The 27054-nt window shown below is 59.1% G+C and overlaps 2 protein-coding genes across 5 annotated transcripts; both read right to left on the reverse strand.

Moving 5' to 3' along the window:
- Window positions 1-1607: 1607 nt before the first annotated feature.
- On the reverse strand, window positions 1608-14284 carry PTPN9 (protein tyrosine phosphatase non-receptor type 9). 3 transcript variants are annotated; one of them, XM_082322496.1, is made up of 13 exons: window positions 13873-14284; window positions 9106-9249; window positions 8545-8634; window positions 8314-8438; window positions 7427-7532; window positions 6666-6776; window positions 5626-5954; window positions 5130-5223; window positions 4954-5023; window positions 4248-4326; window positions 3855-4005; window positions 3539-3746; window positions 1608-3230 (listed from the first exon to the last, which is right to left on the reverse strand). In XM_082322496.1, the coding sequence occupies exons 1-13, from the start codon at window positions 13903-13905 to the stop codon at window positions 3004-3006; spliced, it is 1767 nt and encodes a 588-aa protein (XP_082178622.1). In that variant the 5' UTR covers window positions 13906-14284; the 3' UTR covers window positions 1608-3003. The 3 variants fall into 3 exon arrangements, with proteins under 3 accessions (XP_082178622.1, XP_082178624.1, XP_082178623.1); XM_082322498.1 differs by lacking the exon at window positions 13873-14284 and adding an exon at window positions 13075-13121; XM_082322497.1 differs by lacking the exon at window positions 13873-14284 and adding an exon at window positions 11803-12709.
- Window positions 9172-26628, reverse strand: SNUPN (snurportin 1; the record flags this gene model as incomplete). 2 transcript variants are annotated; one of them, XM_082322503.1, is made up of 9 exons in its annotated part: window positions 9172-9249; window positions 17544-17895; window positions 21829-21909; window positions 23825-23902; window positions 24240-24337; window positions 24951-25047; window positions 25179-25283; window positions 26107-26263; window positions 26435-26586. In XM_082322503.1, 8 exons carry the CDS (start codon window positions 26584-26586, stop codon window positions 17566-17568), a joined length of 1098 nt encoding a protein of 365 aa, XP_082178629.1. In that variant the 3' UTR covers window positions 9172-9249; window positions 17544-17565. The 2 variants fall into 2 exon arrangements, with proteins under 2 accessions (XP_082178629.1, XP_082178630.1); XM_082322504.1 differs by lacking the exon at window positions 9172-9249 and having other exon boundaries at window positions 16867-17895; window positions 26435-26628.
- Between the last annotated feature and the right edge of the window lie 426 nt (window positions 26629-27054).

The following is a 27054-nucleotide window of genomic DNA, read 5'->3' on the forward strand; positions in this document are numbered from 1 at the left end:
GACGCTCCGGCTGGAACAAAACAGCTCCACAGGCAGGACGCGCACAGCTCCAGGGGCGCTCAAAATGCCCACCTTCTCACAGAGCCACGGACGCTGGGGCAGGCGTCCCGTAAAGAGGAATGCCCTGCTGCCTCCGGTTCTTTTCCGGCCATCCAGCCCACATTTGGCGTGGCCGAGCCTGTCCACGGCTCGGGCGCGGGGGAAGCTTCCCCCTCTGCAGTCCCAGAAAGGCGCTGGCCTCCCTCCTTGGCTTTTTCGGACTCCAGCTGAGCAAACACAGGTGCTGCTCTTCCCACCCGCCGGCATCTCCTCTCGCCCGGGAGCCTCGCTGGGAAGGCTGCTCTGCTCTGGGGCACGTGCTCTCCCGCTGGCTCGAGGGTTTGACTTGCACCAGCCACCTCTTTCCTTCCCTCGCCCTGAAGCCTCCGGCGGCAGTTGCCGCCGCGGGACCGGCATCGCCTGCAGCCGAAGGCGCTGTGGCTGGCTGCCAGCCCGTGAGCCCACGGGCAGCCCAGCCAGGTTCCCCCAGCCGTGCCCGCCTGTTTTTGTGCCGTACACGCCTGCTCAGAGCAGGTCCGGCAGCGCAGAAGCAATGCCCTCACCCCCAAATCCAGCAGCAAAATGCCTTTCCCCATGGTTTTACAGGGGCAGTTTTGCAGAAAGCCCCTAAACACGGGAAGACAGCGGACGCCCCCCAAACCACGGCTGTACCTGCCAGAGAAATAACACCCAAGGCGCCCAACAAGATTCCTTTAATCTCCGCTTCCGTCCCTTGCGCGTTACACGTAGCAGCAGCAGGATCAAGCGCGTCTTGTTCAAATTAGCAGCCGCCCGTCCTTTTGCTGTTGACAGCATTTGCGTTGGAGGCAAACCCTCCCGGGCGCCCCGAAATCACCGTGCCTGGTGAGGCGCGGGCAGCAGCAGGCAGGTCCCGCGGCCGGCCCCGCTTGCTCGGCCTCCCCGTCCGGGGCACGGCGCTGCCTCTCCAGCCGCGACCCGGAGGCTCCTTGCAGGCAGAGCTTTGGTTTCCTGGCCTGGTCATCAGGGTGGCCAGCACGCCCTGGGCTCTTTCTAAATAATTATTAATAAAAGTGGATGGGAGGAAGGTGACAGCTGGAGAAAGGGACTGTGCAAAGAGGAGGCTCTGAGGAGCCCGCTGCGTGGAGCAGGGCAGGAGATTGATGCCTTGGGGCTCAGCGAGGCCCTGGGAAGGGAGGCAGGAGCTGGGAGTGGGGCGGCTCGTCCCCCCGCAGCTAACGGGGCTGCCTGCGGCACCTGCCGTTATCCTGCCCGCCCAGGAAAGCTGCCTGCAGCCTGGTTATCTCTCGCAGGGCCTCACCCGGGAGCGGGCTGGCCGGCTCCGACGGCTGCTGCCCTCAGCCCTCCCGCCCCGCGCGGGTCCTGCCCCGCGCTCCCCGGCACAGCCCTCAACGCAGCCCTTCTGTCCCCAAAGTGCCACCCCAGGGACGGGGCCAGCTCGCTTCTGGGGACCGCGGGCTGCGCAAAGCCCTCAGCTCCCTCCCTCTCCTCTCCTGCCCCTGACCAACTCCACCACGAGAGCTAAGAGGACTGGTCACTGGTAGTATATTTGTATGTCAATACAAATAAAAACAAAACAAACCCCCAAAAGTAAGAACAACAAAAATGTTTCTCTGAAGGAGAGCAAAACAGGAACATTTACAAATACTTCTGGCTCTGGCTTGGATCAAGTTAATGTTAAATACAAAAAAAAAAAAAACCAAAACCACCAAACAAAAAACAAAATACCCCCCCAAGATTATAAAAAAATAAGAATATACACATTCAAAGAGCTTATTACAGTATAAAGTTACTGCGGCCTAGGCGCTGCCAGTCCCAGCTCCCCAGGCAGCGCGGAGGGGCAGGGGCGGTGGCGGCTGTCCCCCCCGGTGGGCGCCGCTGCCTGGGGCCGGCTCGCTGCCTCCCCAGCGTTCGGGCTTTTTTCGCTCAGTGCTTCTCCAGCCCGTGACTCACCGCAGGGCTGGGCCCGCGGGTTCCCACCGCCGGCTTGGGAAAGCCGGGCAACCCGGAGAGCCGGTCGGTCCCCATCCGTCCCCGTCACCTCGTACCTAGTGACTCCCGTGGCTGCGCCCCGAGGAGCAGGGGACGCCGGCCAGCGCCGCGCCCCCCCCGGCCAACCTGCCTGCTGTGGCCAAAATCCTCCAGATCCTCCTCCCGGGAGCAGAGCTGCCCTCTCCCAGCAGGAGACGAGGATGGGGAAGACGAGACAAGGAAAGGGGGGGGATGCCGCCGAGCATCCCCCTGCCTCCCGCGGGATGGGCACGGGAGCGGGTACGGGGTCCCGGTGCTGCCCGCGAGGAGCAGGGCGGGCAGGAAAGGGGAAAAAAGAGAGGGGTGGGGAAGACGAGACAGAGCCAGGCCCAAACTCACCGCTCCAGGGATCACAGCGGTGAGACGGCAGGACAGCGGGGACCCACCGGCGCTGCTAAAACGGGTGCTTGTACACACGTGTCTAGGCAATAGCCGGGGCTGGGCACAGCGAGGATATATTATATACAGACATACATACAGACACACAGACGTAGTGGCAGGTAAGACTGAAGTATGTGCCTCTTCCTAAGCCCCAGGCCAGGGCAGGACTGGAAATACATTTCCTAGGGCTTTGCGAAGCCCCTTCTCTAGATACATTTCAGATGGTCCCAACACAAAAAACAATAATAATAAAAAACCAACAACTCGAAGAGAAGAAAAACCACCTCCCCAAACAGCCAAACCCCCCAGGAGGAATACCGCGGAGAGGAGCGAGAGCCTCTTCCCGCGCCGTCCTCCATGGAGCGGCAGCCACCATTTGGTTCGAGTAAGGCACAGTTCGATAGCAGTGCTAATAGTCGAGGACGGGCGGCCGCCTCTGCGCCCCGGCACCGCCACCCCAACAATGGCTCTGCCGAGTCCCGGCGGGCGCGGAGGCGGCTCCGGCAGCCCCGGGAGGATGGGAGGGGGGGTTCTGCGGGGAGGTGGCGGGTCTCAGTGCCCCGGCGAGCTCTTCTCCTGGCCGGCCCGGCTGTGGTTGGCGAGCAGCAGGCCCTCGCGCTGGGCGTGCTCGAGGATGGCGGTGTAACAGAAGTAATACTGCTCGGGGGTCTGGATGCTGAAGGCACGCTGGGTCCGCATGCGCAGCACCGTCTGGTAGATGTTCAGCGTGCCCACGTCCTGCAGCTGGGACAGGCAGATGTCCAGTGCGCAGAATGTACCTGGGGGCAACGATGGCGACAGCGTCAGCCACCAAAGAGCCACCGCTGTCCCTTGCGAGAACCGGAGCGGGGTGGTGGTGGGCCTCAGCCCCCCACCAACCTCCCGCACGAGACCACGGGCATCGGGAGAAGCAGGGCAGAGCCTTCTCCCAGGTCTGATGGCTGCAGAAAGTCCTGGGGACATACATCCCCGGTCAAATGGCTTGCAAACACGCCGTGGGTCCAGGGGATGGCACTGCCCCGGGGGGAGGCTGGAAGTGCCCCCCACCACCAAGACCTCTGCCCCAGCAGCGGGGTTACCCCGTTACCTGTCCTGCCGATGCCGGCACTGCAGTGCACCACGACCGGGGGTCCCCCGGGGTGACCCTTGAAGCGAGGTCCCAGGGCGCTGACCGCCACCCTCTGCTGCTGCTTCACAGCCCCCAAAAAGTCAATGAGAGTGGCCGCGGAGGAGGGGACGCCGTAATCCGGCCAGCTCAGGTACTGGAAGTGGGACACCAGCCGCCGCTCCCTGGTCTGGGGGAAAAGCAGGGGGGTTAGATCCTCTCCCCTCCTCTGCCCCTGGCCACGGCGGACCCCCGGTGCCCCCGTGCCATCCCCTGCCAGGCAGCTGTGGCCACGAACCTCCGAGCTGTGGATCTCCAGGATGGTTTTCTTGTAATGGTTGAGGTTCTCCACGCCCAGGTTGGTGATGGTCAGGGCCCCGAAGCACACCTGGAAATCCTTCTCCAGGGGCCAGTACTGGCCGCACTTTCTCCTCCCTCCCTCCTCCAACCTGGGAGCAGAAGGACAAGCTGGTGATGTCCTCCTCGCCCTGCTAGGGACATGTCCCATGCCACCCAGCCTTGGTCCCCTGGGGAACCTGCAGGGACCAAACGGTCCGTCCCTGATGTGGTGTCCCCACCCTGCAGGGCTCTGGCTGGCACCATGGCTGCAGGGTCACTGCAGAGAGCACAGCGCTGCTCATCCAACAATTTCCAAAGGAAAAGAGGGCTGTGCCCTGCCCAGGGCACTCACCGGGTTGTCATCACAATCACCAGGACGTTTTGCTCCCACACCATGCGCCAGAAGTCACCGTAGGTGTTTTCCAGAGGCCCTGCGGGGACAGCCCACATGTCAGCCCAAAATCTGATCGGTTTGGGCAAGCCCCTTCACTCAGCCACCTCCGCCAGCCCCCCTTGCCCTCCCCAGGGGACCACAGCCCCTTCCCGCAGGGACCGACCCTGGCGTGGATCCACCAGCCCTGCCTGGAGCTGCCACCGATTGCCCCCCCAGCTCCGAATCCCTACAGCTCAGCACCGATCCCCCCTCTCTGCTCCCTGCTGCTTCATCCCCAGGCAGATGGGGCAAAGCCAGGGGCCGGTTTTAGGGGCAGGAGGAGGGGGCTGCCATCACCGCTGCTAGTGGGGGTCTGCTCAGCCCAAGACCCGATTTGTGGGAGGCAGCTGAAGGATGATGGACCCACTCACCCTGTTCCAGGAAAAGCTCTGGTCCCTTCTGGCTGGGGACCAGGAGGGGAGTAAATACACCCTAAGAGGAGTAAATACACCCTGAGCAGAGTAAATACACCCTGAGAAGAGGGGGCCTTGCTGGGCAGTGCCCTCCTCCCGAGCTATCCCTCCCTGCAGCCAGTGGCTGATGCTGGGCAGGGAGGTGAAGCCCATGCGTGCATCAGGAGCAAAATAACCCCCTTGGTGGCTCCCACAGGGGCTCGGGGCTGTACCCTGAGTCCCGATGTAAGCGTTCCTCTGCTTGTAGCCATCCATGAAGCTCGCGTTGATGTAGTCGGTCAGCTGGAGGGAGAAAAGCATGCATGGCATCAGTCCTCCGGAGCCCTGTGGCTGGGACGGCTGCAGCAGCTCCAGGCGGGACCCAAGTTTCCGTCCCAGGCAGGCTCACCTCCGGGCGGCTGTACGGCTTCGCCAGCTTGACACGGGTTTGGTCCAGGCAGGGCACATCCCCGTACCGGTTCTTCTCCTGGTTGTAGGGTGCCCTGGGAGGCAAGGGAGAGGGGGAAAGAGAAGCAGGGATGTTTTCCAGGCGGGAAGGGAAAGGCAGCATCCCTCCCTCTGCACAGGCCTCCAGCGCCCATAGCCTGGGCTCTGCTGCCATCACCTGGCCAAAGCCTCGGGAAGCAGAGTCCCGGCCAGGTCCTCGTCCCTGCTGTCCCCTGCACGGCTCCCTCCTGCCCCCGGGGGCTGCGGGAACCGCAAAGGGGGCTTGCAGCATCCCTAGGCTGGGGGTCTCCATTGCTAACCCGAAGCACCGAGTCCCAAAGAGGTGGCCGGGCTGCCACTGAGCAGCAGCAGCGTGGGGAGGGGGGTACCCAGCTTTGTGGGAGCAAGAGAGGGGACCCCCATGCTGGCCCGCACCCAGCTCCTTCCCCCTGACTCACAAAGAGCAGACGAAGGTGCCGGCTGGGCTCCTACGCCGAATATCTTCATACTCTTCGTAGATGCCCCGTTTCTGCTTGTGGCTGACGTGATCCAGCAGCTCCTGGAGGGTGACGGACTTGGGCCCGGGGACGTGGACAGAGCCATTATCTTTGGGGGCCACCAGTGGCACCAGGATGAGCTCATCCAGGGGGTCGGGGTGCCCGTTCTGCTGGGGCAGGAACCGGCAGTTCCAGCTCAGAGGGTCCAGTTTGAGGGACCCCCCGAGGTACTCAGGGAGGCACTCCCGGGGCAAGTGCTCCTTCAACTCTGACATCTTCACCATCTGCACCTGCGGGAGGAAGAGGAGGGGCAAGGGTGACTCCCAGAAGGATGGAGAGAGTTCACTGGGGACAGGGACGCCAACGGTCTGGCACGGTCCCGATGGAGCCCAGAGATTTCCCCCAACAGTATCAGGGTCTTCCCCCTTCCTCCCCTGCCCCAGGAGGGCACCCAGGGGAACACCGGCAGTGGGGCAGGCCCCCCCACGTACCCAGGGTGGGAGCCCACACCAACACCCAGCTCCAAATCGGCAAGCGGCTCTGAGCTCCTCCCGAAAGCCCAGGGAGACATCGGGCTGGAAACGGGCTCTATCAGCAGCACTGCTGATGCTGAGGATAGTGGTTTAGGTATTTTTGGCTTTGACAGATAGGGCCTGAGCAGAGGTATTTAAGTCTCCCTTTTCTCCTGCGTGCTCAGCAGGTTTCCTTTCCTTTTAATCATTTACCATTGCCTCCATTGCTGCTGCTGGCAGCCTTACCACAGAGGAAGAAATCGTAGGCGATTTCAAAAGGGGTTCAAGATATTTGCTGAAAATACTGAAACAGCCTGGCCCCTACAAAACAGGCTGAGAAAGACCTCCGTTTCCCAGGGATTTGGGCTCAAGCAGCTTCCAGCAGACGGGGCCGAGGGGCGCAAGCTGCTTACACCACCCTGTCCCAAAGGGAAAATGGCCTCAGCCCTCCCCACCGAGGGTCCCGTGCCGGGGGGCAACTGCACTCACCCGCTCCCGCAGCTTCTCCTTCAGCAGCAGGCTGATGATGGAGTAGGGCACACGAAACCACATGGGCGCTCCCACGATGAAAACCTTCTTGAGCCGAGCTGGGAAGGCACCCTGCAGGCAAGAGGGGGTCAGATCCACGCTGCCGGGGAGGAACCGGTCCCTCTCCGTGCTCTGCCGGGGAAGGGGACACGTCCCAGCAGAGGTGACAACCAGCAAAGGGACCCCGAGGTGGCAATGCCGCCTCCGAAGCGTGTCTCGCACACAGCCCACAGCTGCGCTTATTTTTATCCTCCGATACAGAAACAAATTATTTCCTTGGAATTAGGTAGGCAGAGGGTTTGGCTCCACGAGGGAGAGGTGAAGCCTGGGAGCTGGGATTTGTGCGGAGAACACGCCCCGGCCAATATTTACTGTTATTTCTTTTTTCCAGAGAAGGGAGGAGGCACGAAATGCCAGCACGATTAAAAAATAATTTGCATCTGTTTTCCCAAAAGCGCTGCCAGCAGCTGCGAGAGGAATCCGGCACGGGGACAGCTGATCCCCTCCCACCCGCAGGACACCGCAGCCCCAGCCGGGTCCGGCCTGGCAGGCTCCCAACGCCTTTCTGAGGTCCTACGGGGCTGGAGCCGGTGCTCCTCAGCCGAGACACGGTCAGCGTGGTCTGGCACGAGAATTTATGCCAAAACCACAGGACTTCATGTACTTGGTGAGTGAGTGGCCCGCGTGACATCCCCGGACACCGGGTCACCCCCCGCCGTTACCTTCAGCAGGTTGAGGATCTTCTTGCTGAGGTCCAGCTCGAAGTTGGTGTACTGCGAGCCCGCCATGTCGTAGATGAACACCAGCCCGTTCCTCTGGGTTTCAAAGCTGAGAGAGGGGAAAAAGCAATGTCAACACTGGAACACCCAACTGCTCGGCTCCTGCATGAGCAGATCTGCCCCACGCTAACCTCATCTTCAGCTTGCTGACCCCAAAAAATCCCCTTCTGTGCTTCCAGAAGGAATCACGGACCCAAAGCTCGCTTCTGCATTTCCCAGCTGCTCCACCACCTCTTCCTACAACCCTTATTTAAGCCTGGCTCATGTCTTAAGCCTGTATTAGCTGCACCACCCATAATGGGTAAGTTCAGAAATGGAATGAGCCCAGTAGGATGAATGGGATGTCCCGGCTTTATATTTTTGGCCAGGCTCACATTACATCTCGCTGGCGGCAGGGCTGCCTCCTCCCTGGCTGAAGCCTGCAGGAATCAGGGGCTTTGCTAAACTGAAACCTGGACATGGGCAGGGAAAGGCTGCAAAGAGCCTGATTCGGGACTTGGGGGATTTTGTTCTCCTGCTGAATGCCTCCATGGGGATGACTGGCTTAAGCTCAAACCAGAGAAGACAGGGAATTTCAAGCCACAGGGAGCTGTGACCCCCCTTCTCTTCCCTAACTAGAGATGGGACACCCAGAGGCACGCAGACAGACTCAGCCACAATTTCGCCTTCAGGAATTCACATTCACAAGAGAGACGGCACATCTTTTCCCTGTGAAGCCTTTCGGAGGGATTTCACCAAAACCTCAGCAAGCAGCAGCATCTCCCCTCGCCCCTGGGAGGGAAGGGGCTCGCCGGGGACCTGCTGCCATATGACACAGTACCCCCGCTCACCTCTCCACCGCTCGGTCCAGCAGGTAGAAGAGCGCCTGGAGCACCACGTGCTGCACACTCTTGCTGGGGTGGTGCAGCTTGGCCGTGAAGAGGGCGATGGAGGCTCCCGAGGGGTCCCGCACGCTCTGGTGAGGAAACAAGGTCAAGCTCCCACAGCACCCGAGGACACCCGCATGGGGACGAGCCGCCCAGTTGGGGTAACTTGGGGGGGGACACGACACCCCCACCTACCAGAATGGTGAACTTGCCGCTAAGCAGCTCCGAGCGCAGTGGCTCCTCGTGCGGCTTCAGCTTCACGATGCCCTCCTTCAGCCGCGTCTCCTGCGGGCAGGGAGCCGGCATGATGGCCAGCACAGGCACCCCAGCCCTCCACCCACCCTCATGCCCCCGCGTGGCACCCAGCCCTCGGAGGGAAGCCCCAGCGGCGAAACCTCTGCTCCACGGCTCCATTTTCCAGCATGGGGAGGAGCACCTTTGCAAAACCAGGATGGGAAGGGTATATATGCGTATATATCCTTTATATATGGGGAGATGCTCTGCGGGCATCACACGCCTGCCAGAAGGGCACCCTGCGAGCATGCACGCTGCTCTCAGCGGAGGGGAGGAGACTGGGGTCGGCAAGATCTCCATGGTGACTCGCCTTGGCTGAAAAAGGATTTTCCAGCTGGATAAAACCCACAAGGGAGGGTAGGAAAAGAAAAAAAAAGCAAGGGGAGAGTCTTCCTTGGGACCAGAGATCTCTCACAGAGCAGGAAGCCCTCGGCCGGGGGGGACCCAGCCCCGCTCGCTTACCCGGTAGGAGTGAAAGAGCTCGATGGCCCGCAGGACGTCGAACTTGCGGGCCATGAGGAACTTGACAGCCACGTTCCAGGAGAGCGGGGACACATTGTACTGGCCCGTCCACTTGTTGATCTCCTCCAGGAACTGCTTGGTCGCCTGCGGGAGAGACAAGGCGTGTGCAGTAAGATGGGGTGGGAGGAGGAGGAGCACCCAAGGAGCATCCTTGGTCACTGTGGGAGCTACATAGTCCTCGGTGCACAGGCAGGGGCTGAGCATGACTCGGCAAAGCCAGCAGCTCCTCGGGGTGAAGCGAGGAGCTCTACGGCAGGTACTGGGAAAGGGGGTAAGGGCAGTGGGGATGGAGATGGATGCAATGCCAGTGCAGGGAGGGAAGCAAGCGGTAGGAGTGCTGGCATTGGAAAAATGGCCTTGGGGCTGGGGTACACTCAGGGAAGGGAGAGGGGGAGCCAAAGGAGGACTTTACAGACAGCAAACTCCCGTTCAGACACAGCAGTCTGGGCACAGTGGGAACCCATCAGCTGGCAGTGGCCTCCCAGGGCTGCAGCTCCTCCGCAGAGCAGCAAACTCGGCTGTGCGAACATAGGTAACAAGCAAGACTGGCATCAAGGGCTGACACTTCGACATGCTACAGGACATGGACCATCTCACCCAGTAAGGCCACTTTCACATGGCCAAAGACGACCAGATGAGAAGGGTTCAGTCCAGGGGGGGTCCCAGGATGTTCCTACTGCTCCCCACAGCCCACGGTCCCATGACACGCCAGGGACATCCCACATGAGCACACTCCCCTCCCAAAGCACCAGCACCGCATGCACCCGAAACCATGAGAAACTGAGAAAAAAAACTTTTCCAACCTTAGCGCTGACAGAGCAGAGTCACAAAACCCAACCTGCAACCTCCCAGCATGTTTAAAGCCCTGAAGGCGAGCAAAATAACCCCCAAATGTATTATTTTTACAAGCTGTGTTTGCAAGATGGGCTTGGGGTTTCTGAACACCCGTGCTAATGGAAGCAGCTTTGCTTTCTGCTGTGTATTGACCCCCTGTCCCATACAGGAGCCCGGAGGGAGATGGGGCAGCACGGTCCAGCCTTCCACCATGTACCACTCAAAGGATGCAGGCAGGAGGGAGGGTCCCTGAAAGACCCCGCTCCCACCTGGGACACCCCAAAACGGAGGAGCTTCCATCCTTGCAAGAGTGGAGGATGACGATGACAGCGCGAGGAGGAGGAGGAGGAGGGACAGCGAGCGCCGAAGGCTGGCTCCTGAGCAGGGAGCAGGCTGGCTCCTGAGCAGGGAGCACAGGAAGGCAGCGGTGTTGGATGTCACGGCAGAGTAACTGGGAGCTATTCAGCCAGAAAAGCTCGTCAGCGTTAATGACTTCCGACGGGAGGAAGTGAAGGGATGAGGTTTATCGGCAGCGCGAGGCTTGGTGGGGGCAGTGAGCCCCTCTCGTGGGACAAGCCGAAGGCGCCTGGCTCCTCCGAGGGGCCTCCCCACAGCCCGCCTGGCATTGCAGCAGGCATTTTGGAAGGGGTACCGGCTCGCTCGGCTGCTAGAAGCTGCTAAGGGCCAGCCCAGACCCCCAGCACATCGCAGCCAGAAGCTCCCTCACTCGGTATCGGGGTCCCGCAGAGCAGCCAGGCGAGCACCAGCCGGGAGGGAACTCGTGGAATTGGGCTGGATCTGCCGCCAACAGCGCCAGGAGGAATGTGAAAGCAGATTTCGATAGCCCAGCTCCAAGCCCTTGCAAAAACCCCCTTTAAGCATCGCAAGCCCTCCTGGCACGGCAGCGTGCCACGGTCAACCGGCTGCGACTTGGCAGCCGGATCAGTCCCCCCCATCTCTGCAATTTCTGGGGACAAGGGACTGGAGGGGAACGTGCAAAGTGGGAAGCAAAGGAGACAGGGCGTTATACGCCCCCCTGCCTCGCATTCCCACCTCCCAGCCAGCAGCCGGCGGGAGCTCTGCCTGAGAGCTGTATTTATGGGACGCCTTTATCCCCACGGCTTCATCTCCAACAGCCTCCACTTTGCCAAAACAAAAGCAACCCTTTCATGGCCCAAATATCTAACAATTTCTCCTCTATTGAAGAGGGACCGGAAAATAAATGGGGCAATACAGAAACCATCTTCAGCCTTAACACAACACACAGATCCACATGTATGTATACAGAAATATATCCTATCCATAAGCTGTGATAGGGAACATCACCAGCTGTACCCCCCCCTTCGCCAGGGAGTTCCCTGGGGCCTCCGGCCACCCAAACACTGGGGCTGGGCCGGAGATGCAAACCCAAAATAACGGCAGAGCCACTCCTTCCCCAGCACGTGCAGGATGGCACGGGGAAGGGGGCGAGCGCCAGGCACACACCCAATACCCTCCAACGCAGACCAGAGCCAATGCTCCGACTTGAGATGGGAAAGATGCCCCGAGATGATGGGAAGGACGCCCTGAGGGGCACAGTGGCAGCGGGGAGAGGATGCAACGTGTGGTTCAGGTCTCCTTCCTCAACATCTAACCCATTACACTTCACACGATCCCATTTCCAGCACCCATCACGAGGGACGCCGGGTTTTTTTGCAAGGGGGAAGACCCACGAGAACAAGCGCTGGCTTTGCAGGGAGGCTCAGCCATGAATTCCAGCTTTCTCTTGCTTTCTTTGGGAGGAAAACAAAATCCCAAACTTACCAGTGCTGACATTCAGCAGCAGATGAGCCAGGAGCGACTGAGCTGAGCATCAACACCAGCTGTAGCTCTGCCCCCCCCTTGCACACTCCACCAGGTCTCATCATCATTTCTGGCCCCGATCCTATATGGATTTAGATAGGTGTTGAGCCAAGCACGGCAGGGATCACTACACGTGCTGAAAACGAAGCCCGTGACCCAGAGCTGCAGCAAGAAGCCCTGTTTCTGCAAGCGACGGCAGCGCTGTGAGCAGAACGGTCCACGGCCAGCCGTTGGGAACAATGCTGGTCTTTGGAGCGCTGGCGTCATCGAAGTCCCCGCTTCGCTGCGCCAGGGCAGGGTGGTGACAAAGCCACCGCTGCAGGAACATGGGGGCTCTTCAAGCCCTCCTCCCCCGGGCTGCGCAGGCAGCAAATCCACCCTCTTTCTTCAGCCCGGGGCGGGGAAACACGTCCTGTGAAAATTGCAGCTGGGCTGAAAACCCCCGAGGAAAATTGGTTTGGCTCCTCTGGTCCCTCTGGGATAGGCTGGGGAGGGAACTGCGAGATCCTACAGAGCAGGAGATGTCCCAGGGCTGGCAGGGAGAGGAGAGAGGTGAATCCCCCCCCAGCTTGCTGTCGGTAATGGGGAAGAGCAGAGCGAGCGGAGGAAATCCTGATGGTCCCATGAAAAGAGATAAGCTTCCACTGTTTTGGCTTCCAAGCCATCAAGGGCAGCCTTCCCCCACCCCAGTCTGACGATCCAAAACTGAAGCCGTTATTGCAAATATCCCTTCATCTTCTCCATCCAATATTCCCGCACACACCAAACATCTTAGATCTCTCTCCTGGGATGCTCGCTGGGGGAGCCCAGCCACGGCTCTCGCTGCAAACCGAGCCTCCCTGACAGAGCAGGGGCTTCTAAAACCCCATTTTTGCCGGAAGCTTTGCCCCCTTCATGACGCAGGGGAAACACAAATCACGAGCACCTGCGGGGACACAGGGCACGAACATCCCCCACTCCTTGAGATTTTATTACCCTGGAGACAGCAGTACCGCTCCCAGGAGCGGCACTGATAAGAGGGAGGTGTGGTGGAGGAGAAAGCCTGGGAGTGCTGCATTTCCCGAGCGCCAGCGCGGGCTGCAGGATGGACTCTTCCAGCTCCAGGCGAGCACTCCCTGCGGGGCACGGGGGTTTTGGGAACCCGAGGTCTCCGTACCAACCCTCCTAAAACCCTCCTGTAGAAGGGAAGGATGTTTTAAAAAAGAAAACCCAACAACCAAACAGAAAACTGACCATCCGGTCCCTTTTGCCTTCGCGCTGCAGCCCCCGAGGCCAGCAAGGTGGCGGATGCGACGCCGTGCCCCCGGCCAGCCCGAGCACCGCCGCAGGGCAGAGGGGAGCCCGGCTCCCAGGCAGCCTCCGGCGGCACGCCCGGCGCCGCGCCCGGGCTCCGCTTCCCCGTGCCCCGGCGGACGCGGCTCAGGGCGCGGACGCGGAGCCGGGCGGGCACCCCCGGGACGAGGACGAAGGAGGGGAGCGCCAGAGGTTGCTCTCGCCACCCGACGCGCCCCGGCTGGGTTATCGGCCCCGCTCCCGAAGCCGAGCAACATCCTCCCGCGGTGACGCAAGGCCGGCGGAGGAAGCCGGGACGTCACGGGAGGCCTGGGGCGTGGGAAGCGCGTGCACACGCATCCCCACGCCAGGCTGCCCACGGGGGGAGGCCCGCGAGCGGAGGCCGCCGGCGCTGGGGGGACGCGGCGGTTTGGGGGAGCGCGACCCCGGCCCCGCGCAGCCGCGGCCCTGCTAGCCCAGGCGCCCGCGGCGCAGGCCCCGCAGCGGCCTCGGGGGCGCGGGCTGGGCGGCCGGCTCCGCGGGCGCGGGGGGCTGCGCGGGGGGCTGCGCGGGTCTGGGGGCGGGCGGCTTTGCAGATGGGGCTCTCCTTGGGGAGAACCGCCCCGCCGGGAAAAAACAGCGCTGCAACCGGGGGGAGTCAAAAAATGGGGAGGGGGGCAGCGGAGGGGGTCCTGCCCGGCCCGGCCCGGGGAGCGGCGCAGCCCGGCCGCGGGGAAGCGGAGCCCGGCGGGGACCTACCTGCTCCTCCTCGGCGCTGAGCTCCGCGGCCATGCTGCGCGACGCGGCCCCGCTGCCCCCGGCGGGCCGTGCCGAGCCGAGCCGAGCCGGGCCGGGCCGAGCCGAGCCGAGCCGGGCTAGGCGGCGGGCGCCCCGCCGGAGCCCATCCCCAGGGACCGGCGGCGCTGCGGGCACCGGCCCCTCCCGGCCGCCGCAGGCTCGGCGAGGGCGGCTCCGCCCCGGGGTCCCCGCCGAAAGTGCCGAAAAATGTAAAATAAATGAAAATAACAATAATTATATAGATGTGTATCTGCCGATCTCTCGCAGCCCCCCGGGAAGTTTCGCTCGCCCCGGGGAAGCGCGGCCGGGCCGGGCCGGGCTGGGCTCAGCTCCCCGCCCCGCTCCGCTCCGCTCTGCCCCGGCGGGGGCGGCGGCAGGAAGCGCCCGCAGCCCCCTCCCCTCGGCTGGGCTCGGCCGGCCCCGCCGGGCGGCGGGAGGGAGGCGGGCAGGCGGCCAGGGGGAGGCGGGGGACAGGAAGCCCGCCCCGGCGGGGGGGCCGGCGGCCGCCCGGCAGCTGCCGGGATGGGGACGGGCCCGGCGGAGCCCTGCCGCCGCTCTCCCCTCCGCGCCCCGGGCTGGCCCGGCTCTGCCGGTTCCCCGCAGCCCCCAGCCTCCGGGGCGGCCTCGGCAGGCGGCAGCGCCGCCGCTGAGATGGCGGCAGGCCGCCCGGCCCGACGTGCGCCGCAGCGGGGAGAGGGGCGAGCCGGGGCGAGGGAGGGGCGGCGCTGGAAGAGGGCGCCTGAAGACCCCCGGGACTCTGCCTTCCAGCCTGGGGCGCCTTCGCGCCCGCGCTTACAGGGGACCTTGGGGGGAACCCAAAGGCCGTGCTGCGTGGTCGTACGAGCCCGCTGCCAAGCAAAGCTCCCCGGGGCCCAAAATCGGTCTTTATTTTTATTTTTATTTTTTTTATTCTGGACGTGTGCCGTACCCAAACTGTGTGAGCTGCGACCCCAGGACGGGAGCAGCCGGCCTGCCCGGAGGATCGGCTCCCCGCAGCACGCAGCCTCGCCTCTCCCGCCGGCCCTTACCGGCAGCGGCATCCTCCCTTGCCGCGTACTTCGGCCTCTGCCTCGCAGCCTTCCCCGGCGGGCAGGCGGGCGGCTGGGATTTCCAGCCGTTTCTTTGCTCTCCATCCCTCCTCGGCATTCCCCAGCCGGGCACAGGTGTGGGCGCCCGGAGGGAGAGCCCCGGTGCTCCTCCAGAGGGGCCGCCGGGAGGGAGCAGGGGCCCGTGCCCCGAAGCAATGGCCCCACCGAAAAGCCAGGCCCTGGGACGGGGGACATTTTGTTCAGCTGAGGAGGACTGCGTTGGCAACGCGCCCGCAGCCAGAGCCTTTGCACCTAACTCGGAGAAAATGGAAGAAAGGGCAGAGGGAAGCGGCTGAGCCCTGAGCTGGATGCGGGCTCAAGGGCTGTCTGTCTGTCTGTCCTCCAGAGTCCTAGGCCACGTCTACAGGTTGAGCTGCCTGCTCAAGCTCTCCTGTTCCAGACGAAATTTAAGGCCCCGGGGGGGGTGACCCCTCCTCGGCCACCGCCAAAGCTGCCGCCTGTTCCAGTTGGGAGCAGGGCAGGGAACAGCTGGGAGCAGGATCGCACCCAGCAAATAAAATAGTCACAGCAACAAACTGCGTTGGCCCCGGTGACTTCCGTTTAACACCCTCTCTCCAAACACAGCCTTTCGTTTCCAACAGGAATTGTAATGCAAATATTTATTTCTCCAGCCCAACTCATGCTTTTAAAAGGGAAACTATGCGGCATCATCTGGAGCCAGCGGAAAGCTACGCCGCTTCCCTCTTACTCTCCTCCATCGATCAGAGCGAGCAGCTGAAGGCAGCCCCTCATCAGGTGTATTTTCCCTCCCTTCCCTTGGCTGGAGGACCTTGGAAGGCTGCTGTAGGGCAGCAGGGCGGCGGTAACCTGAGCTGCAGCTTTCTCTGCCCTGAGGGATGCACAAATCTTACATCCAGCTGCCCACCTCCGGGTTTAATTGCCTGACGGAAGGAAAACTACGCTGATGGGAGGCTGGATGCGGTCTCCCAGCCGGGGCTCTCCCTGCGGTTCTTTGTCAGCCGGGGAGGCTGAAGCGCAGGGGGAACCCGCAGCTGGGGCAGCCCAGAGCCTTTGAGGGACGGGGAGGACAAGGCAGTCCAGGTGTTTGTCCTCTTCCCCCCCAGCCACTTGCTTCACATGCTTAAAAAAAAAAAATATAAGCAGCCGTTTGAAAAAGCCTGCAGCACGCTCAGCCCCATCTGAATGTTGTGGAGCCGGGGTGCTGCTTCCTCCCCTCCTGGGGAGGGGGAGCAGAGGCCAGTGCCCTCCCACAGCCAGCTCTGGCCGCAGTTAGGACAGCTCCTGCTGCCCGCTCGTATAATCAATAGCGGCTGCACAGTCAGATGATTGCATGCAGCCCACATGCTTGGCACAGAAACAAGAGTTTTTCTGGGAAAAATGGGGGGTGCGAGGGCAGGATACAAGTGCCCCCGCTATCTGTGGGCAGCCATCCCTGCTCTCGGTATCTCCTCCTGGATACAGGCCCTCCTCCGGGGGTATTTTCATAGGCAGCCGGGAGGATACTCCGCAGTGCCGTGTTTAGCCTGATATTTTATCTCCCCCCTCCACAGCGAGAGCGGTCCTGCTCTGGCCTTTTAATCTCCCTTTGGAAAACAACCTGGGGACGGTGAGTACAATTGTTTCATCCCCGCTAAAACTGGGGAAAGGCACCAGCCGGTGCTCACAAAGCAGGCTTGGGCTGGGTAACAGGGGCAGCCGCAGGGAGGGACTGAAGCACCTCAGTACGTGGAGGAGAATCAAACCCCTTCAAGCATTTCCTCCGCTCCAGTTAGCGCTGTAACCGATTTTTCAATCCCTATTTGGGAGGCACAGCACGCATCCACCCTTAGGTAGCAGGAAGACGCTCAAGAATTTGTCTTTCTGAGAAACCTTTTATTTGGCACAATCAATGCTAGCGTTTTTCAGAGTGAAACCATTCCTTCCTCCCCCTACTGAGAAAAGCCTCGAGTACAGGCTTCTGCCGCGCTCACGCCGCACAAAGCTGTGCTTGGAGGCAGGGCCCGCTGTGATGCGAGGAAATTTAGTTTTTCTCAGCAACATGTGGGTGTGGAAAGCCCAGCCTTTGGCTTTACAGCAGCCTGCTGCAAACTTTTTGTTACTAGAAGCGGACTGACCACAAAACCGTCATTGAGAAGGCCTCGGTAAACAGCTGGATCAAAGGCTGAAATGCCCCGATTTCCAGGGCAGGGGCTGCTGTTGGGGCTGGGGTTACGAGCAGCAGCTGCACCTCGGGGGTCTGAGCACTGTTCCTACGCTGGAGCTTTGCCAGAGGCTTTAACAGAAGCAGGGTCAGGAGCTGAACCGGGAACCCTGCAGTGTGGGGACAGACTGTTTCATTTCCCAATGCACGACTGCCTTAGCAAAGAACCGGACAATCCTGTTAAGGCCTCACAGAAGCCCTGACAAAAAGAAAAAACAAAACAAAAAAAATCCAGCGGCACTTGAAGCAAGATATTCCACTTCTGTGCCCTTTAAACAAAACGATCCTATTGTTACCTTTGCCCCCCTCTCAGTGAGCATGAGTGACAGTGAGAAGCAGGGAACCTTTTGCTTTCTCCTTACCCAACCTGTCTGTCCCAGCAGCCTAATTCTCCATCTGGCTCGCTGCTTCATCCCGGCCCTCTGGAGAGTTTGCTGGCTGAGGGGTAGACAAGTGTTCCAGCTCATAATGTCCGTTCCTCACAGCCACTGCGCTGCTCGGGTGACCCTTTTCCGCTGCCAGCTTTTTACTCTTCTTGCTCTCAATGATCTGCTGGAGCTGACGCCCAGCATAGTCTGGTTTGGCAGTGAGCGCAGTGGCGGGCACGGCGAGCCCAAGGATTTCGGGTACCATGTAGGGCCGGAGCCAGCCCACCAGCGGGGTGCTGCCCGGGGTGTAGTGGGTTTGCTTGTGATAGAAGAGAAGTCCATCAACCTGTAAAAAGGAGAGAGAGTGAATGAAAGGCCAGGGCTGGAGGCTTTTGCAGGTGGATGACAGAGTGCCAGACAACAGCACCGCTCTCCATTTACAGGCCAAAACTACCAGCTGGATCATTTTTCCTCAAGCAGTGCAATAAATAGCGGAAGGGAAAGAAGAAACCTGCAGAGCTTCTGTCCTGAGAGATCAGTGCAAGCCCCGCAACTGCCAGATGGCTTTAAATCGTCAAAGGCAAACAATTTCAGTCTGATGTCGGCACGGACCAGCACTTTTCCTCTGGTTGCTATGATCCCATTCTGCAGAAAAGCCATCAGGTTTCTGAATAAGGCAGCGCGTGGAAAGGCCACTTTACTGGATTAAGGTTATTTTAAATCATACATTTGGAGAGTAATTAGTCAGAGCGCATGACGCCAAGGAGCCCTGATTCGTAACGCTGTTACAGCTCTTTCAGCTGGCTTATGCAAAATAAATTCTTCATGTTTCCCAAGAGAGAACTTCTCCAGCAATCAATGACAGTTAAGGGCACTCAGGACTTTGAAGGTTTAGGCCCTAGCTCTTGCGCTCCTATTTCCACACTGTGCAATACTGCAGCTGGCTGACGTTTTCCCCGCTTCCCCACCACGCTACGGGATTTTCATCCCCCTCTTCCTGCGCTTCCCAGGGGTGTACTCTGCAAGGGTAGATCCTGCTGTCAGGCTGACCAACGCTGGAGGTGGTGCTCTTCTTCGCTCAGCCTCCCAAGCTCTTAAAAGGCCATTTGCCTATGAGTAAGTGTGGCTGAGTGGGCAGAAGAGATGAGAAAGAGAGCCCACCTCGGGCTGAATTGCTCCGGGGGCCCGCCCTTAGCCTACAGCCCCCAGAATATATAGGGCAGAATGGCACCTATATCAGCAGCGAGCCGAGGCGTGGGTGAGCAGATCAAGGTGATATCTGCTACCATGCTGGACTGCGAGCCAGGCTGAGCAAAGAGCAGCGTACGTCCCTCTCTGCTCCATGGATGCTAACCTCCAGCAGAGAGGGTAGAGCTGCTTGCACTACTCTGTCCATAATTTTCAGTCACTGTTAAAATCTTGCAAAATAATCCCAGAAAAAGGGGGATTCCTGTGCTAGGAAAACATAAAAACAGAACAGTAAACATCATGATGAGCTTGTGTAACCCTCTGGGTATCTAAAGTGCAAAGCTCCTCCCTCCCCCTGCCTCCCGGGAAGACTTGGGAAGAGCCAGATTCTGCGGCACCCCGGCACCATGCCTGCACATCCAGCCCATTCCTGCGGGTGTGTGGCACTTGGTGAGCAACGGGGATTCTCCGGCACCCACAGGAATGCTTTGGTAAAGACCAGAGCTTGGAAAGGCTTCTGCCTTCCAGACCGCTCCAAAGATCTTCCCCGAGCTGGAGACTTCAAAGGAGTTCAGCCTGGTGGAGAGCTAGGTTATGTTCTTCCTTCCCCTGATTTCTCTTAAGTTACTGCAATTCCCATATTCCTTCCAGTTTAATTTGTTGGCCAGGTCCCTACCCTGAGTCACTGCACTGACACCAGCCGCATCAGAATAAGGGCTGACACTGTCCCTAAACGACCAAACCTGATGAGAAACTGGCCTGGCAGGATTTCACATTTCACGGCCATGCTTTTCAGATTTCCGATGCTTAACAGTACGCCCATTCCTTCACACCGGAGTTTCTCAGAGACTTTGGCTCCCTGTGACTTCGTGGAAGCCTGAATGTTGTTTTACTCAGATCTGTGAGCAGGACAGTAGCTCTTAAGACCCACTCCAAAAACCACTTCAAATTCAGTGCCAGTCAGCTGATCCAAAGTCCACTGAATTCAGTGGAAAAAATTTCCGCTGAATATAGCGGATCAGGTCCTAACTCTAGGGTTACAGATTAACTCTGAAGACCCAGATCTGAAAGCACTGACTGCATCTGTTGCCACCACACGCACGAGACCCTTGCAAGGATGCTGGGCCCAGGCATAAGGAGACCTCTATTATATTGCACTCTCTATAGCAAGGCTGTATTTTGCCTTCTGCAAAGTTTCTTTCTTTAGGTGCTGTTGGTGGAAGCTATCTACGGGGATTTCTTGGGCTCCCTCTTGTGGCACATGACGAAGAGAGCCAGCGTTCCCTTCATTCCTGGAAGCGGCACCGTGGTTTCTATGGGGTTACTGGCTGCCTTGAGCCAAATTACACCACGTTTCGCTTGTTAGGGTCGCACCCCGATGCATCGCCCAGAGAACCTGGGGGGCAAATCACAGCTGGATTGCAAGGGAGAGTCTGATCAACTCCATCTCCCTCCCCTGGCATTTCGCAACAGCCTCCTTCGCAGGCTGAAACGTTTCTGCTCTGACCGCAGTGGGGCAATACTCCTCAGCCTTTTCTCCTGGGAGCAGATGCCTCAGGAAGGAATGAAGCTTTCTTCAGCAAATACGGGAATGACTGTTTCTACAGAGGCACTCAGAGCATTTGTAACTGAGCAAGTCAGCTGCAGGAAACCTGGGATGCCTTCTCAGCACTCCCCGATCTGTGTTCAGAGCCGGGCCTGGCACTGACCGGCAAGGGGCTGGGACTTTCCGACTCTCTCTAGCGACTGTCCTGTCTGACAAGCAGAAGGCAAAGTCAGCCCTCACAGCCAAATTGGCGTCCCTTAAATTTAAACTTGCACTTACGTTAATCGCCGACTTGGGCCAGGAGAGCACAACGGGCACAGTCAAATCAACATGGCTTTTGGCTTAGCGGGACAAGCAACCCCTGTAGAGGCTGTTCCTGATCTAGGTCTGAGACTGGCACTCCGCAGGAACTGCTGCAGCCACTGGAGGAGCTTCTGGCTCCCAGATGTTTGTCACTGACACTGTGCCGGAATGCCACCACCTCCTCCATCCGCTTCCACTTCAGTGCCAAGTCAGCCAGGATAGCCACCGAAAGCAGCCCGAGCTGTTTTCACAAGGGCCTCCAACTCACTGCTCGCAACCAGACAGCTGAACTGGGTGGCACATCGAGTTGCCTGTCCTGCCCTTCTCCCACAGGTCAGCAGAGAGGCCTGAACAGCACCCGCTTCTAAAGCTGCTGAAGCAAATGCAGGTCTCCTGTTCAGCCACTCTTGCTAGGAAGCTACCAGTTCTGTACCAAAGCAAAGAGCAGAGCTTGCACTATCCCCTCCACAAGATCCAGTGGCAGCAAGAGGACAGATTCACCTGAACCTCTCCCAGCCATTTCTGCTACAGCCATCTGCCCCCAGCTCTGGTACGTCTCAGGCACCCATTGCTAACACCCGAACCCCTCAGAAACCATCAGGAGCTTACCACCACCCTTCTCTTTCCTCCCCACAAGACACAGGGTAGCTGGGTGCCTTGCACATAGACAGATGGAAGTAGCTAGACTAAGGAAACACAGAACCTGTGACAGAGGTCAGAGAAAGACACCACTCTGCCCACCTCGCAGACCTCTGGAGAAACACCACTGCATAAGGGAGCACACTGCAGAGATCCTCATGCCTGTACCCACGCAGGCCCACCCGGGGCAGCGGGCAGTACCAGCTTTGGATCTAAAAAGGTCAGCTGTCCATCACACTGCCACGTGAACGCGAGCTATGCTGTTTCTGGAGGCAGTCTGGGTGTCCACATCAACCCTCTCTTCCCCAAGGGCTCTTTCAGACAACAGTCAACGGCAGTAAAGGCAGCTCAAACATAGGGAATGCTAATTAGTTTGGTTGGACGCAGCCTGTACCTGGTGACAGGGTAACAGATCAGCCACGTGCATAAAAGGCATCCATCCCCCATACACCGAAACAACAGCGCAGCTCAGCAAGCTTCCCGCAGGCCTCAGAAGAGCACAGTTCCCGAGCGAAGGGGATGCACCTCTCTCCAAGCACTGGCAGATGCGCAGCAGGGCTGTCTCTAAGGCTGAGGTCCAGGCCCCCGCCTGCGTGTTCTCACCTCGAAGGGGAAGTCCATAGCCAGCACCTTACACAGGCTTTCCGAGGAGCAGGGGAAGTTCTGCAGGCCCACAAATTTGTACTGAAAGAGTAAGAGAGGGTTAGAAGAGACAACTGCGTGCCCTAAAGCAGAACAAGTCACTGAATTGAGCACTGGTGTGGAGGTAGCCAAGAAGGAAGGATTTCCCCCAGGACAAGATCCAGCATGAGAGAGACAGGGTGAGGGACAGGCATCAGACGAAGTAACCAGAGAGGAGATCTCAAGCAGGGACCACCTCATTAAACTGCTGGCCTTCCTGCCACAGGGTATCGGGGGGCCGAAAGCAAAAATGGGCTCAAAAGAGGATTAGACCAGCTCCTGAAAGGCAGGTCCCCTGGTGGCCATTGACTCCATGGCCTACGTACAACCACTGGCTGATGAAGTCAGAGGGAACATGACAGGTATCCCCAATTCCTTACTCTTTCCATAGCAACTGGTCTCGGAGATTACTACGGGTTATTGGGACAGACAGACCTCTGCTGCGATTCAGAACAGCAATTTGTAAGCAAACCCCAGATCTAGAGACAAAACGACAGGACCAAGCTGCCCATCAGTGCCGACCATATCCCACTGAAGTAACTGGAAATGCCTGCATGAAAACCTACCAAAAAAAAAAAAAACCAAACCCCAAACACCCTAGGCACCAGAGAGGATGGGGTGGGAAAAGTCTTTAGTGATAATCCCCGCCATCTCTCCAACAATGCTGGATAAAGCACGTACATTGCTGCAACTTTACGAATTTCATTGCAATAACAGAAGATGACCTTTAAAAGAAGACTGGGTGATTGCCACCATGATGTCCAGACATCGTGAAATCTAGAGTGCCCAGAAAGATCTATTTCAGGTATTTTATTGTCCCAGTTCCAAATGACCCCCTCTCTGTGGCATTTAATGAGAGATGCGGATGGCGGAGACTCAGCACGCAGCTCCCACATGCTCCCGATACCTTTTTTCAAAGCATCTAAGGCTGCAGGAAGGACTTCTCAGGAGAGCTGACCCTGAGATGCTCTTTTAACCAAAATAGAAAACGATGACCTCTGGGCAGGATGCAAAGCAGACAGACGTCTGCTCCAGGCTGCTGGCTCAGCCAAGCAAATCTTTCCACCCAGGAAACAGAAGCTGAAACCACCCCTCCTTCGTTAGGTAGCTGTCTTCTGGATATTCCTGTTGGAGTCAGAACAGGATGTTCATCAAATACAGATACCTTCGCTGCTGGCAGAGGAGCACTGTCACCCCCGTTTATGACCAATGTGCTCAACCCACAGGAGCTGCTCTGCTTAGGCGTGTCTGCGCACACACACGGGGGCTGCACAGCTATCAGGTCCCGCTTTGCAAACTGTGCTCCATAAGCCAGGCTGCCAAATCTCTTATGTCTGTCCCCAAAAATCACTTTCCAAGATGCTGTGGGTTCTAGGTCTGACCTCCGCATGTAAGTCTTCAAAGGAAGACTTTTTATTCTTGCTCAGCAGGGACCCCGGGTGGCAATCTGGCATCTATCCCAGCAACTTCAATGATTAGTTTAAGGGGGAGGGAAGGCTAAAGCTTTACGAGCCTTTCCCCTTGCCTTGTGAGCTCACAAGACTACACAAGAATAAATCCCATTGTAGTCAGGCTGCCAACCAATGCTGCCCCTGTAGAAACCACACTGGTTTTCCATTCCATTTCAAGGGAAAGCTAAAAACAGCATGGAAGTTAGCTGATACCCCGCAGTCCGATCTCCCTCAGCACTTCGGCTGGGAAAAAATAAAACCACACTCATTTACAATACTCAGTGGTTCTATTTACATCCTGAATACGGCATCCCATTTCATCAGAAGTACATTTTGAAGTCTGATCGGGGGGGGGGGGGGGGGGGGGGAAGAAAAAACCTTCCTCTTGTGAAAGAAAGTGCCGAAGCCTGCTGAACAGGAGAGCTTACCCCCCATCCTCCTTCTCCTCCCAGTACAAAAGAACTTACTGGATTAATCCTGCTTTTCTCTGCCAGCCCTTCCTCCTCTTGGATCTTTGAGAAAAGCCAGAAGAATCTGAAGTCGGTCTGTGAAAGGAGGCAGAGACTTAATGACTACCCACCACACATCACCAATCAGCACCCGCCGAGCGTCTCCATTCCTCGGCACTTGCCTGGGAGATTTACAAACTTAGCGTCGCCTGCAGAATCAGCCAGCACCCCCAACTCTGCTATTTCCCCCGATACCCTCAAAAGTTGTACCCAATTATTCCAGTACCCAGCAGCCCACAAGCTGTAAAGATGCTGGTGCTTAGATGAAATAACCATTGTACCACATAGTGGGCTATGTCCAGTGCTGGCTGCAAAGCAGCTCACAGAACAGGGAACAAAAGGGAGGGCAGGGCAGAGGGGAGAGATTCAGTACCTGGCAGTCGTAAACAGGGTGTCCTCTCCAGCACATCACATCGAGGATATAGTACGTCTGCTTTGCCTCGTTGTAGATGCAGTCCAAGATGCAGTACACTGCGCACACAAACACAGGGAGGTCCAGACACGCTCGAGAGACTGACCAACCCAACAGGCAATTGCCAGATCAAATCTCTCCTGCATTAAGCCTGCCCCGATGTAAGGCTGAGAGGTGCAGAGGGATCCCCTTCTGCTAACAGAAGCTGTGACCACAGAAAGCCCTTAGCTTGGAGTCCAACAAGGCTACAAAGGCACCAGCCAGAGACACATCAAGCAAAGGCATGTTTCAGAAAAAGGCATTTATACTCAACAGCATCCCCTCCTCAGGGCAAGCAAAGCAAGTGCAAGAGGTATTAAGAAAGACGGCACTGTACGCAGCTCTCTGTCAGAACACGGAGAAGATGTTGAGGCTTAAGAGTTTCAGTTAACCAGGCAGCTAATTAAAACATGTTCTTATTTAGCATAAAAGTATCTGAGACTGTCCACGTCTAGTTATCCCCAGAGATACAGGAACAGGCCTGAAGCTAACATCCCCCTGGCACCAGAAAAGGGCGCAGCTTCAGGACGTGGGGAGCTGGAGGAGCAGCACCGAGCCTGCCGGTGCAGACACTCACAGGGAGAAGCAGGCGGTTCCCCTCTCTCTATCCCAAAAGCCTCCTCACACCATTACCTTTCTCATTCATTGAATTGTGCCGGTTCCCCCCCGGCAGCAGGGATGGGAACCTATTGACGCAAAAGCCACTCTTGGTGTAAGCTGCTGTTGTGCCCTGTGAGGAAATGGGAGAGGAAAAAAAAAAAAAAAAAGTCAAGCAAGATACATGGGCCAGTCTTACATTGGCTGGGAAACAGGTACAGGTCCCTTACCAAGTGGTGAGACGTCACCACTGCTGCCGCTTACCCTGGATGCCACGACTAGCGCCCTTTTCCCAACGGGACACACCACTACAACCCACTCCTGCTCCAGATCCAAGGGGACATCGACGAGCCATTCAGACAGCATCAGCTATGGAGAAATCCCCCCACCCCCAAAAAAAGCAGTTAGCAACAACTCTCCTGAAGTTATAGAAGACTCACAGGAAAGGTTTTGACTTGGCTTCTACAGCTACCCTGGGTGCTTCAGAAGCAACTTGCATTGCTCTTCACCCTGCCTTACAGCACCAAAGGGGCTCCCTGCCTCTCTCTAACTCACTTGTAGAACAGACTCTCCCACAAGTCTTTCTCTTGCTTCCCAGCTGCTGACTAAGCTTCAGACTACAGCCCGCGGCTCACGGTCCTCTCCTGGGCACCTCTGTACCTTGGTCCCCACTCCAGCCTTTATTTATTTATAAATACATTGCAGAGCTTAGAGATTCCTAAATACTAGGAGTGAAGAGCCCAGACAAGTTGACCTCTTCAGAGACTGTCTGGCTGTGGTCACCTGTCTTTTAGGACCAATATGGCAGCCAAAGCTGATAAAACCCATCAGCTGAGGTTTCCCTTCCTTCCTGGTGTCCCAGAGATGGGGAGAGATGGAAGTCTTTAACTGCCTGCTGCACAACGGGATACAAATGCTGCTAGCTGAGCTGAAATCTCCCAAAGCACACTGGCAACCCATCTCTGCCTGTCCTCCATTTCAGCATAGCATATCTCAGGGGTAGAGCCAAGGCATGGTTCCTCACTGAGCACCAAGCCTGGCAGGACACGTTATTCTCAGTCCTGACACAGCCGTTGCCATGGCTGCTCACCATGCCCAGCCTCAACCACCCCACACCCCTCACCCTGCCTGGCCCTGCGTTCACACCTGCACCCCGTTGCAGGGAGGCAGGCAGAGGGAGGCAGCTCCTCACCTGATTGGCATACCGCTTGGGCAGCTTCTTGCCAGCATCCACCTCCATCTCCTCTTCCTCCGCATCTTCCCCCTCCTTCTCCTCGCCCTCGCTCTCCACCCCTGCCCAGTCGTCCTCTGCCAGCCTCCTGGCATGGTTCACGTAGTCCAGCCGCCTCCTGGGGGGGGAGGAAACAGCCCGGCTTGCCCTCTGCGGGATGCGGGCCACCACTCCCCCGCTCCCCACACCCAGGGCCCTGGGCCCCCTCTCCACAGCCCAGGCCGCCCGGCGGGCCCAGCCCGGCCTCCCCCCCGGGGCCCCAGCGGAACTCCCTCGCTCGCTCGCTCACTCTCTCTGGAGGCGGAGGAGGCGCTGGCGGCGCTCGGCCTGCCCCGGGCCGCCGCGGGCCTTGTAGGCGGCCAGGCGGGGGTGCGGGGCCGCCGGGCTGTTGGGGGCTGCCAGGCCCACGCCGGCCGCCAGCGCCGCGCTCAGCTCCTCCATGGCAACGCCCGCCCCACGGCTGCGCGCCATGACGCACTTCCGCCCGGCGGGGAGGGATGGCGCCGCAGACACCCCACCCCCCACCGCTGCGCCCCCTGGCGGCGCGGAGGCCCCGTGCCCTCCCGGCCAGCGGCAGCCCCCGGCCCCCCCCCGTGACTCAGTTTCCCCTCCCGAGCCGGGCGGGAACCGGGAACCGGGCGGGGACCCTCGGGGCACGGACGTGGGGGCCGCCCCGGGCAGGGACGCGGGGCCCACCGCGGGCGGGGCTGGAGGGGACATAGAGGGCAGGGGCGGGGGGCACAACGGCGGGCAGGGGCGGCGGGGAGCGGCCCGAGCAGGGCTGGAGGGGACCCCCCGGGCGGGCACCCCCCCGGGCGCGGACGCCCGGGCCCGTTCCCGGCCAGGGAGGCGGGCGCAGGCTGTGCCAGGAGCCGTGCCCCCGGGCGGGACCGCTGCCCCCCGGGCCGC

The sequence above is a fragment of the Platalea leucorodia genome (genome assembly GCF_965183815.1).
Source record: "Platalea leucorodia genome assembly, chromosome: 9".
NCBI lineage: Eukaryota > Metazoa > Chordata > Aves > Pelecaniformes > Threskiornithidae > Platalea > Platalea leucorodia.

Excerpts from the sequence above, each read along its gene's own strand:
- PTPN9 (XM_082322496.1), bottom strand. The coding sequence starts at position 13,905 with ATGGCCGCGGAGCTCAGCGCCGAGGAGGAGCAG. Across the intron at positions 8,635-9,105 it reads AGCTCTTTCACTCCTACCGG|GAGACGCGGCTGAAGGAGGG; the intron begins GTAAGCGAGCGG and ends CCCTGCCCGCAG. Across the intron at positions 4,006-4,247 it reads GTGATTGTGATGACAACCCG|GTTGGAGGAGGGAGGGAGGA; the intron begins GTGAGTGCCCTG and ends TTCTGCTCCCAG.